The 13,491-nt window shown below is 44.3% G+C and overlaps 1 protein-coding gene across 2 annotated transcripts in view; it reads right to left on the reverse strand.

Annotated features, from left to right (window-relative positions):
• LOC130283938 (prolyl endopeptidase FAP-like) overlaps window positions 1-12,363 on the reverse strand; it is a 156,645-nt gene extending 144,282 nt beyond the window's left edge. For both annotated transcript variants that reach the window (XR_008846882.1, XM_056533719.1), the window contains exon 1: window positions 12,327-12,363. Coding sequence is in view for 1 of the 2 variants with exons in the window: in XM_056533719.1 (XP_056389694.1) it covers window positions 12,327-12,351 (25 nt within the window). In the remaining variant the exon portion in view is untranslated. The remainder of the gene's footprint in view (window positions 1-12,326) is intronic.
• Window positions 12,364-13,491: the final 1,128 nt, after the last annotated feature.

The following is a 13,491-nucleotide window of genomic DNA, read 5'->3' on the forward strand; positions in this document are numbered from 1 at the left end:
TCTCCTGACATCTACTCTGTTCAGCTACTGTTATTTAAAAGAAATCGAAAACAGCTGAATATGAGAATATAAAAAAGTCTCTTACATGGACACTTGCTTTTTAGGGTCAGGCAAGGTAGGCATTTCCCTATGACTTTAATTTCTTGGGGGTGGGGGGTTCCTTGAGGAATTTACATGGGAACTGTGATGAAAAATAGAAGAGACATATGAAAAGTTGACTTTACTATTATCATTAAAACTCAAGTCCAAAGTTTCAGGGCCAAGGGATCTGCAGTTCCAGCGTGGGGAGACACGGGCCACGGTGGGTGGTACAGTTGCCGCCTTGTGGTACAGTGGCCGATCTTCAATGTAGGGAGACACAGGCTACACTGGGTGATACAGGTACCGTACCACACTCAATGAAGTTCCGTGCACTGGTCCGTTTCATCAGGAAAGGGATCGTGCATGAAACTTCATTGAGTGTGGTATGGTACCTGTATCACCCAGTGTAGCCTGTGTCTCCCTATGTTGAAGATAACTCACACCTGAAACTTTGGGGGTACTCCACTGGCCAGCATTCGGAAGTAAATCTTCAGAATGCTGTTTTTGCGCTGCGGGGGATCGGACACGCCCTTCGTGACATCACGGGCACGCCCCCTAAATGCAAGTCTATGGGAGGGGGTGTGAAGGCTGTCACACCCTCTCCCATAGACTTGCATTGAGGGGGTGTGGCCGTGATCTCACAAGGGATGTTGCCAACCCCCGCAGCGCAATAACAGCACTCAGAACATTTACTTCTGAACGCTGGCCAGTGGAGTACCCCTTTAACATCTCAGACACCAGCTTTATTGGTCACATGGCTGATGTGTAGAATGGGCTGAACCACATCTATTATTTTTCCTTTGAGCTTGGGCAGGGCCGGAGTTAGGGCGGGGCAAACCTGGCAATTGCCAAGGGCCCCAATCCCCCAGGGGGCCCCCTGCGGGATGCTCAGTGGCGGATCCAGGGGAGGATCTGCCACTGAGCAGCCCCCGTGTCCCGAAAGATCTTTACGGGACACAAGGATGTCCCAGTTACCTTTCGGCAGCCCGACGTAAACTTTAAAAATGCAGGGGTTGCCGGGAGGTAGTGCACGCATGGACCTTGTGACGTTATGCGTGCACCCATAGTAATGGAAGAGCATCGAGGAGGAGGACACGTGCGCGTATGGTAAGTTACCTGCATGTCATCTTCAGTGCTACGACCACTGCTCCTCCGGTCCCGGGACCTACTGCTATGGCCTATAGGCCATAGCAGTAGATTGTGACCCCTTACCGGAGGACTGGTGGCCGGAGCACTGAAGTTGGGCAGTACACAAGCATACAGCCTCCAGCCATACACTGTATATGGCTGAAGGCTGTATGTCTGTGGGGGAACTATATTGCATCTAATGTGGGGGAACTATACTGCACCTAATGTGGTGGAACTATACTGTACCTAATGTGGGGAACTATACTGCAACAAATGTGGGGAACTATGCTGCACCTAATGTGGGGAACTATACTGCACCTAATGTGGGGGAACTATACTGCACCTAATGTGGGGGAACTATACTGTACCTAATGTGGGGGAACTATACTGCACCTAATGTGGGGGAACTATACTGCACCTAATGTGGGGGAACTATACTGCACCTAATGTGGGGAACCATACTGCACGTAATATGGGGGAACTATACTGCACCTAATGTGGGGAACTATACTGCACCTAATGTGGGGGAACTATATTGCACCTAATGTGGGGGAACTATACTGCAAACCTAATGTAGGGGAACTATGCTGCCAACCTAATGTGGGGGAACTATACTGCCAAACTAATGTGGGGGGACTTATACTGCCAGCCTAATGTGGAAGAACTATACTGGCAACCGAATGTGGGGAAACTATACTGCCAACCTAATGTGGGGGAACCTATACTGCGAACCTGATGTGGGGGAATGACAACCTAATGTGGGGGAACTATACTGTCAGCCTAATGTGGGGGAAATACAACCTAATGTGGGGTAACTACACTGCCAACCGAATGTGGGGGAACTGCAACCTAATTTGGAGGAACTACACTGCCAACCGAATGTGGGGGAACTACAACCTAATGTGGGGGGACTTATACTGCCAGCCTAATGTGGGGGAACTGTGCTGCCAATCTAATGTGGGAGAACTAAAACCTAATGTGGGGGAACTACAACCTAATGTTGGGGAACTATATTGACAATCTAATGTGGGGGAACTATACTGCCAACCTAATGTGGGGGGAACTATACTGCCAACCTAATGTGGGGGGACCTATACTGCCAGCCAAATGTGGGGGAACTATACTGACAACCTAATGTGGGGGAACTATACTGACAACCTAATGTGGGGGAACTATACTGCCAACCTAATGTGGGGGAACTATGCTGCCAACCTAATGTGGGGGGATCTATACTGCCAGCCTAATATGAGGAACTACAACCTAATGTGGGGGAACTATACTGCCAACCTAATGTGGGGGAACTATGCTGCCAACCTAATGTGGGGGAACTATACTGCCACCCTAATGTGGGGGGAACTATACTGCCAACCTAATGTGGGGGAACTATACTGCCAACCTAACTTGGGGGAACTATGCTGCCAACCTAATGTGGGGGAGCTATACAAAAATATAAAATTGACTATTCTGATCCCTATAACTCTTTTATTTTTCTGTATATGGGGATGTATCAGGGCTAATTTTTTGCGCTGTGATTTGTAGTTTTTATCGGTACCACTTTTGCTTTGATGGGACTTTTCAATTGCTTTTTAGATTTTTTTTATGGTATTTGAAGTGACCAAAAATGTGCAAATTTGTTTAGTGCATTATTACGACTTTTGTGGCACGACTTTTGATTTTGCCCTGGGTCACGCTAAGCCTAAAACCAGCCCTGAGCTTGGGTTATAAATATGAAAGGCAGCTTTCTTCCAAAAACAAACCTGTCCATTCTCCATGGGTTGTATCTGGTGTTGCAGCTCAGTCGCAGATAAATTCAGTAGGTTGATTTTTTATTACTAGACATGACCTGACGACATGAAATGGTGCTGTTTTTGAAAGAAAGCTTCCATGTTATTCTAGTCTCAAACAATGGATTTAACAAAATATTCCTAGAGCTTTCTTATTACTTCTGGCTAAACTAAGGCTTCTGAAAATGACTTCTCTCAGACCGGAGGGAATACTCATACGCCTGTGCATGCACTCTTGACCACAATACAGAAACTATACTTCAGCACATTCTCTGAGGTCAAATAAGAATTCCACCATGGTGCTTGTGGTGATCCCAGTTTCCTAGAACAAATTGAATCTGCAGATTTCTAAAAACGTGTCCATCTATTAATATAGTATACTTAAGATGTCGGTAGTATGCTAAAGCTGTGGCAATTAAATGTGACAGATCTATTCTACCTGTATACCACAGAGCAGGTGTAGGCGCTGATTGTTACCTGGTTCTGTAGAACTTGTAATTTCTTGTTTAAAGTTCATGAATACGGAGGGCATGTGTACGGAATGACTGACAGATATCTCTGTCCAGGATATGCCCAAGGAGACAACAGATATCAGCCAGGTACCTCTATAAATATGGCTGATGACATTGAGTTATTTGACACTTTCTAGGTACCCAAAAATTACTTTTCTTTCTTAAAGTGCCCGATTGTTTCCCTTACAAGCCCCCCACTCCCTATATTACACAATGAATAAAACAATTAACAATTAAAATAAAACTGACGGGATCAGTCTTAAAAAAGTATAGAACAGTACTTATAAGAGTCCATTCACATCACATTGTACATTAAAAGGGTACTCCGCCCCTAGACATCTTATCCCCATCCAAAGGATAACAGATAAGATGTCTGATCGCGAGGACCTGCGCACTCACCAGACATGATGGTCTTAGTAAGAACTTCTATTTCCTATAATGTATCAATTCTGCAGCATCAATTATTTAGAGTTCTGAGTTATGCCATCCCTCTATCATGCTAAATAAACAACTAGGTGTTACCTTTTGTTATTGGGTGCATTCCTGTACAATTGGACAGTATCTGCATTGATCAGACAGTGTTAGACTAAGTAGGAATAAGCCCAAATGACAAGGGGAATGGTAACACCTACTTGTGATTTGATTTATACTTTTTAAGAAGAATAAGAGGGAATGACAAAATGCAGAGTTCTGACAAAATACTATTTATTTATTTATATTAATAAGACAGCATTTTAAACAAAATACAGAGCACATATGTTCAGTGGGTGTGGACCCGCTGTGTTAACTTGTGTGACTTAGGGCCAAACTGCTTTGACTTAGGGCTAAACTGGGGAGAGGACTATTAGTATCCTCTAGGCTTTCACCTCCTATCCAACTCCATTATGCGAAACCTCTGCTGCCAGAGGATACCAGGTCACTGCCCTAAGAGTGGTTCCAGGTTATGGCTGGTCAGGCAGGCCAGACAGCCCTGATGCCAGCCACTGGGGATACTGGCAGAGGGGAGGCTGATGCAACAGGTCAACAGCAGTTAGTGGCAAAAGGAAGCTACAATCATGATCAGATGCAGGAGATTTAAACCAACCAGGGTTAAGCAGCCTTAAGATGTAGATCTAGCAGAGCTGAAGAGCCTTTCCTAACAGCAGTATGAATCGCTGATTGGATACAGGCACAGGTTCAGTGTCGACAGTACCAGTCATGCATAGAAGAATAGGCAGGTACACAAGGCTCAGGCAGAGGAATCATCAGGTAAACAGGCAAAGGTTAGATACAGGATAGCAGGACAGTAATACATACCTTCTCTATGGAAAAACTACAATATTGCTTAGGCACAGGTGACCAGGTGGAGCAGCCTTAAATAGGTAACACTAAGCAGGGATAGGAAAAGGTCACATTAGAGATGTGTGCACTGGCCCCTTTAAGTTGAGCCCAGTAAATGCGCATTGTCCCTTGAGGTCAGATTGGGAACTGCAGCCATGGGTAAAGCAGCAGAAGAGAGGCCAGAGAAGGAAGCCCAAAGCAGTCAGCAGGGAGGTGGCGCAAAGAACGCACGAAACCTGGGAGGGGTGAGAGACAACGGCCAGCATTACAGTTTGTTGGAAGGAGCGACTACCTACATCTGTAGACAGATCCTGGAGCCAAAGTAATGGAGTTCAAGAACAAGAGGATCGTCGACCACATATTTCTGTGTACTAAACCAAGAGAGAATTTGGCATTTCCAAGAGCACTGGACCTGTATAATGGTGATGGACATATCTTGTGTGTCTGGTTTCTGCTGTGAGAATTGTTAGGCAGTGCGGACCCTCACTCTTCCTTCCCAATGTTGAGGAGCTGGTCCTCAGGTGCTGGAGTGCCTAGAACCATCATGTGTGGATTTCCCCTGTGTCAGATTACTGTTTGGTACCCCAAGATGTGTTTTTGCCAGATTGGTTATGGAAGGATACAATACATTTTATTTCCCATTCACTACACACTGTAGATAGGTGATGGGTGTCCATTTTGATACAGCCCCTTTAATACTTTCCACTCTAGTACTAAACATGGACAGTCAATGCAGGAGTGATAGTGTAAGTGATATTACAATCTACCAGTACCCTATAAAATGGCGAAGAAATATAAACAGCGCAAAAATGCCACAAAACTACCAAGGATGAGCAAGGCCTAAAAGTGAGGCAGCGGGTGTAACTTGTTGTTTTAATATTAATTGACTAAACACATTTCTCCAATTAAACATTCTGCAGGATGACTCCGCTCAGAAGGGCTAAAAATATTTCCTTAATTAAAATCATTCGGCCGGTTACTACTCCTTACTGGAACAGCTCTGGATGTATAAATAGAACCACCACACAAATATGTCAGTCGACAGATTTAATCATGGCGCTTGTTGTCATTCGGCAGACACATTGTAAATATCTGACATGCCTGATCATCGTCTATAACCGGTGAACCACTACTTCACACTGCTGTCAGTTTCCATGGTGATTTTGTTAAGGAGCATCAAATATTCCCCCCAAGATGTCTGCAAAAGGACAACAACAACCATAAGTATGGCTGACCATTGATGAACAGAACATTTGGCAATTGGATTTATATCCAGTGTTCATACAAAGAACCGTAGCTACAGGGGTTGGAAAGGTAGCAGTCATGTCTTAGGTCTGGAGCCTATGAGGGGGGGGAAACCCTGTTACAAATTTTATACTGGGAGTGTAGGAGCTTTTCAAGACAGTAATATGTGTGGTAATGGTAACAATGGATCGATCAAACAATAATGATTCCATTATTTACCGTACAGAGATATCACTCAAATTGGCCCCTGTCTCCATTGGAACTCACAATCTAGGGCCACCTATCAATACGTTTTGGAGTGTGGAAGAAAACAGTAGTTCCCAGAGTTTATATAAATCTATACACTGCTTGGTTCTCTCTCCAAGAATGGCCGAACAGAGCCACACATAGACAAATGGGTACTGTGATTGGTGGGGGCTTCAGCACCCAGACCCCCACAAATCAAAACGTCTGACAAGTCACTTTGACAAAACAAAAGCTTACTTAAAGTGGTACTCCGCCCTAGACATCAGATGTCTGATCGCGGGGGTTTCGCTGCTGGGGACCACCGCAATCTCTCCTGCAGCCCCCCGAGTCATCACTGCACGGAGCTAAGTTTGCTCCGTGAGTGATGACTCACGATACAGTGGCCGGAGTATTGTGACGTTCCCGGCCCCCTCCCATAGGCTTGCATTGGGGGGGGCGGAGTGTGACGTCATGATACTCCGGCCACTGTATAGTGAGTCATCACGTACGGAGCAAACTTAGCTCTGTGCAGTGATTACTCGGGGGGCTGCAGGAGAGATTGCCGGGGTCCCCAGCAGTGGGACCCCACGATCCGCTATCTTATCCCCTATCCTTTGGATAGGGAATAAGATGTCTAGGGCAGAGTACCCCTTAAAATGATAAGTATCCTCCTGGGCATGGGGTTTCCAGAGCTCCACATGTTCTCCATGACCACATCACAGAACTGGTGGATGTTAGAAACCTTGTGTTCCCCCACCTTCCATTTGAGGATGCCCCATAGATGCTAAATAGGTTTAGATCTGGAGACATGCATGGCCAGCCCATCCCCTTTACCCTTAGCTTTTTTTTTTAGCAAGGCAATGGTCTTCGTGGATGTTTTATAGGGTTGTTATCATGTTAAAAAAAACTGTCCTGTGACCCAGTCTCCAAAGGGAGATGATTCCAGCTTGACAATGACCCAAAACACGCAGCATGGCACCAAAGAAGTGGCTCAAGAACAGGCAGATTAAGAACCTAGAGTGGTCTAACCAGTCTCCAGACCCCTATCCCATAGAAAATCTGTGAAGGAGCTGAAGGTTCGGGTTGCCAAACGTCAGCCTTAAAACCTTAAAGGCATACTCTGCCCCTAGACATCTTAACCCCTGTCCAAAGGATAGGGGATAAGATGTCTGATCGTGTGGGTCCTGCAGATGGGACCCCAGCGATCTCTGTGCAGCAAATGGCGTTCATTTAAAACGCTGGGTGCAGACGGCAAGGCCCCTCCCATAGACTTGCATTGAGGGGGCATGGCGTGACATCACAACCTCCGCAGCCCGCACCCAGCGCTCGGAACAAAATGTTCCGAATGCCAGGGCAGCAGAGTACCCCTTTAATGACTTGGAGAGGATCTGCAAAGAGGAGTGGGACAAAATCCCTCCCGAGATGTCTGCAAACCTGGCGGAGACTACAAGAAATCTCTGACCTCTGACCTGTGATTGCCAATTAGGGTTGTGCCACCAAGTCATGTTTTGCAAAAGAGTCAAATACATATTTGAATACAAATCACTTCATAACTTATTTCTGGATTTTGTTTGTTGTTATTCTGTCCTTTATTGTTCAAATAAACCATTAAAATAATAGGTCATTTCTTTGTCAGTGGGAAAACGTACAAAGCCATCAGGAGATCAAATACTTTTTTCCTACACTGTTTTAAAGGGGTACTCCGCCGTTCAGCATTGGAACAAACTGTTCCGAACGCTGGAGCTGGCGCCGGCAGCTCATGACATCATAGCCCCGCCCCCTCAATGCAAGTCTATGGGAGGGGGCATGACAGCTGCCACGCCCCCTCCCATGGACTTGCATTGAGGGGGCGGGGCTATAACGCCACAAGCTCCCTGCATCGGCTCCAGCCGCGAAGTACCCCTTTAAGGAAGATCCTTCTAATGAAAATGGTTGTTTAAAATGGACTACCTTTCATAAGGCCCCAAATTCCTAATGTTGGAAACAACAGAACAATAATGTTCTGTATAATTGATTTGTATTATAAGTATTTAGCACTATGTCTAATAATCACTGACTAATGTCCCTTCAGCTACATGAGTAAGATTTTCCTGCCATTACATCAGATGTTCTGAGTGACCTCCTGGTGAGGACGTTGAAGGAGTAGTACATGAAATCATTGGGATTAATGGAGAAGGGAGATGTGCACTATAGAAAACACTTCACTACGTTCTGCCCAGGATCACATGTTCTACCGATTCCCCCTATAATCATTTACATAAGGTTTAAAGTAAAATGTCTTTTGGGTAAATTCCAACATTTTTATGAGCTGACAAAACCTCATGCAAAAGAACCGAGGCTGTAACAAACATTCTGTGGGGAAGGGAAAGGTAAATGACAATATAAACTCGGAGTCATTCACACAATGAGAAGTAAATGGGCAGGGGTGTACATATGACGCGGTAAAGAATTTAACCCCTTCCCGTCTGCTGAAATTTTGATTTGTGGCTTACGTGTTCTTCCTCTTCATCTTTTAAGACCCATAACTTTTTTTTATTATAGTTGTATTCAGGCTTATTTTGTGCAGGACAAGTTGATCTTTTCACTGGCAACCTTAATGTTACCATATAATGTATTACGGAGGCATAACAAAAACTTATTTGTAGGGCAAAATTGAAGAAAAAATTGAATTTTTTTTTTCTCTGAGTTTACTATAAGGTAAAACATGCAGGGCTCTGTACACTGAGGACAAGCGGGGCTCTGTACACTGAGAACAAGCAGGGCTCTGTACACTGAGGACAAGCAGGGCTCTGTACACTGAGGACAAGCAGGGCTCTGTATACTGAAGACAAGCAGGGCTCTGTACACTGAGGACAAGCAGGGCTCTGTACACTGAGACCAAGCAGGACTCTGTACACTGAGGACAAGCAGGGCTCTGTACACTGAGGACAAGCAGGGCTCTGTACACTGAGGACAAGCAGGGCTCTGTATACTGAGGACAAGCAGGGCTCTTTACACCGAGGACAAGCAGAGCTCTGTACACTGAAACAAGCAGGTCTCTGCACTGAGGGCAAGCAGGGCTCTGTACACTGAGGACAAGCAGGGCTCTGTACACTGAGGACAAGCAGGGCTCTGTGCACTGAGGGCAAGCAGGGCTCTGTGCACTGAGGACAAGCAGGGCTCTGTACACTGAGGACACGCAAGGCTCTGTACACTGAGAAAAAGCAGGGCTCTGTACACTGAGGACAAGCAGGGCTCTGTACAGTGAGGACAAGCAGGGCTCTGTACAGTGAGGACAAGCAGGGCTCTGTACAATGAGGACAACCAGGGCTCTGTACACTGAGGACAAGCAGGGCTCTGTACACTGAGGACAAGCAGGGCTTTGTACACTGAGGACAAGCAGGGCTCTGTACACTGAGGACAAGCAGGGCTCTGTACACTGAGGACAAGCGGGGCTCTGTACACTGAGGACAAGCAGGGCTCTGTACACTGAGAACAAGCAGGGCTCTGTACACTGAGGACAAGCAGGGCTCTGTACACTGAGACCAAGCAGGACTCTGTACACTGAGGACAAGCAGGGCTCTGTACACTGAGGACAAGCAGGGCTCTGTACACTGAGGACAAGCAGGGCTCTGTATACTGAGGACAAGCAGGGCTCTTTACACCGAGGACAAGCAGAGCTCTGTACACTGAAACAAGCAGGTCTCTGCACTGAGGGCAAGCAGGGCTCTGTACACTGAGGACAAGCAGGGCTCTGTACACTGAGGACAAGCAGGGCTCTGTGAACTGAGGGCAAGCAGGGCTCTGTGCACTGAGGACAAGCAGGGCTCTGTACACTGAGGACACGCAGGGCTCTGTACACTGAGAAAAAGCAGGGCTCTGTACACTGAGGACAAGCAGGGCTCTGTACAGTGAGGACAAGCAGGGCTCTGTACAGTGAGGACAAGCAGGGCTCTGTACAATGAGGACAACCAGGGCTCTGTACACTGAGGACAAGCAGGGCTCTGTACACTGAGGACAAGCAGGGCTTTGTACACTGAGGACAAGCAGGGCTCTGTACACTGAGGACAAGCAGGGCTCTGTACACTGAGGACAAGCAGGGATCTGTACACTGAGGACAAGCAGGGCTTTGTACACTGAGGACAAGCAAGACTCTGTACACTGAGGACAAGCGGGGCTCTGTACACTGAGGACAAGCGGGGCTCTGTACACTGAGGACAAGCAGGGCTCTGTACACTTAGAACAAGCAGGGCTCTGTACACTGAGGACAAGCAGGGCTCTGTACACTGAGAACAAGCAGGGCTCTGTACACTGAGGGCAAGCAGGGCTCTGTACACTGAGAACAAGCAGGGCTCTGTACACTGAGGACAAGCGGGGCTCTGTACAGTGAGAACAAGCAGGGCTCTGTACACTGAGGACAAGCAGGGCTCTGTACAATGAGGACAACCAGGTCTCTGTACACTGAGGACAAGCAGGGCTCTGTACACTGAGGACAAGCAGGGCTTTGTACACTGAGGACAAGCAAGGCTCTGTACACTGAGGACAAGTAGGGCTCTGTACACTGAGGACAAGCAGGGCTCTGTACACTGAGGACAAGCAGGGCTCTGTACACTGAGGACAAGCAGGGCTCTGTACACTGAGGACAAGCAGAGCTCTGTACACTGAGGAAAAGCAGGGCTCTGTACACTGAGGACAAGCAGGGCTCTGTACACTGAGGACAAGTAGGGCTCTGTACACTGAGAACAGTATCCATAAGAGTTTGCTTTCTAAATGAATACCATCAACATCTTAAAACATATTATGAAAGTGTTATACCAAAAGGAGATACAATGTAACAAGAAGGAGATTCAAGGAAAGCTTTAACATTTCTTCAGAATATTTTTGTCTACTATTTTTGTGAACCAAATCAGAATGGTTCCCAACAAAGCATTTAATTACTCTGTAACGTGGTAACGTTTATAAGTAGTACCATTTTTTTCCAGCTGTCAAAAATCCAGGGACCTGCAGACACTCTTGAATATCCAGTCTTTTGGAGAAGGGGGTTGGATATTTTTACAGCTGATTCTATTGTGACGACAGAGGGACATGGTAACTCCCTGCGTCCTAGGAATTAATATGCACTTGTCCGAGCCAAACACAAATGGGAAATGAATTATTTCAATCCTGTGCTCATATCTATCTATCTATCTATCTATCTATCTTTCTGTCATATCTATCTATATATCTATCTCATATCTATCTATATATCTCATATCTTTCTATCTATCTATCTATCTATCTATCTATCTCATAACTATCTATCTCATATCCATCTATCTCATATCTATCTATCTATCTCATATCTATCTATCTCAAATCTATCTCGTATCTATCTATCTGTCCATTATCTATCTATCTCATATCTATCTATCTCATATCTATCTATCTCATATCTATCTATCTAATATCTATCTATCTTTCTATCTATCTATCATCTAGCTATCATCTATCTATCTATCTATCTCACATCATATCTATCTATCTCATATCTATCTCATATCTATCTATCTATCGATCTATCTATCTATCTATTTCTTTCATATCTATCTATCTATCATCTAGCTATCTATCTCATATCTATCTATCTATCTATCTATCACCTATATATCTATCTATCTCATATCTATCTATCTCATATCTATCTATATATCTATCTATCTCATATCTATCTATCTATCTCATATCTATCTATCTATCTCATATCTATCTATCTATCTCATATCTATCTATCTATTTATCTCATATCTATCTATCTCATATCTATCTATCTATCTCATATCTATCTATCTCATATCTATCTATCTCATATCTATCTATCTATCACATATCTATCTATTTTATTTATCTATCTTATTCATCTGTTAGATCAGTGTTTGCCAACCGAGGTGCCCCCAGCTGTTGCAAAAATACAATTTCCAGCATGCCCGGACATCCTTTTGGTTGGACAGCTGGAGGCACCCTGGTTGGGAAACACTGTATTAGCTACATATTGCAAGTATAAACCCCTCCTTACCTGATTTTAGAAGTATGATCATCATCACAGGTATGATAAGAACAATGGCCGCCGCTATAACAATAATCACTTTTAATTGAGTCTGCAAAAAGAAAAAAAAAAAAAGAAAAAAACACATAAGACATATAACATCAGCAACAAGCCCAATAAACCATGTAAGGTAACTAAAAACTGTACGTGATTAAGAGGAAAGAATTTCTTTCAGATGCTGTATTTATTTATTTATTTATTTATTTATTTATTTTTTTTTCCAAATCTCGAATAGAAAATACATGAAAAATTCTTAAATACTAACATTCAAGAAGTAAATTATTTATTAAAAAAAAATATGACATAATGTAGAATTTACCTTCATTCTTCCCAGAAATCGAGGAAAACGAAGTGATGGCTTCTGAGGATTGCTCCTGGATGTGAAATGCCAACGTGCAAGGAAGTTTCCTTTATGAATCAGAATTCTTCCAAAACACTACTAGATTTTGCTCAATACTTTTGAAACATTTGGCAAACCTTTGGAGATTTAAAAAAAAAAAGAAATTGAAAACAGATTTTATGGGCGTATTTTTGCTTTTGGGAAGAACAGTGGGTGGCTCCGAAAAAACCTCTGTGTCCAGGAGACATCGAACTCAACTTCCCGTTTACCTATGACTCAACAATTTCATATCGAAAAATGTGCAAATAAGGCGAATCTGCCATACTGGGTCATTTTATACATGACTTTAAAAGGTATAAAAAAAAAATAAAAAAAACAGCAACAGGCAGCAGTTTAGAGAAAAAGTTTGTGTCTGCTTCTATTTATGATTCATTTCCTGACAAAACAGGATCGCATGACATTGGATACTGCAGAGGAATGGGTACAGAATGCACGGAGGACAGCTAAGGTAAAAAAAATATATATGGGAGGTAGATACATACAGTGGTCCCTCAAGTTACAATATTAATCGGTTCCGGGACGACCATTGTATGTTGAAACCATTGTATGTTGAGACCAGAACTCTATGGAAACCTGGTAATTGGTTCTGAATAGAGATGAGTGAACTTACAGTAAATTTGATTCGTCACGAACTTCTCGGCTCGGCAGTTGATGACTTTTCCTGCATAAATTAGTTCAGCTTTCCGGTGCTCCGGTGGGCTGGAAAAGGTGGATGCAGTCCTAGGAGACTCTTTC

The sequence above is a fragment of the Hyla sarda genome, chromosome 8 (assembly GCF_029499605.1).
Source record: "Hyla sarda isolate aHylSar1 chromosome 8, aHylSar1.hap1, whole genome shotgun sequence".
Taxonomy (NCBI): domain Eukaryota; kingdom Metazoa; phylum Chordata; class Amphibia; order Anura; family Hylidae; genus Hyla; species Hyla sarda.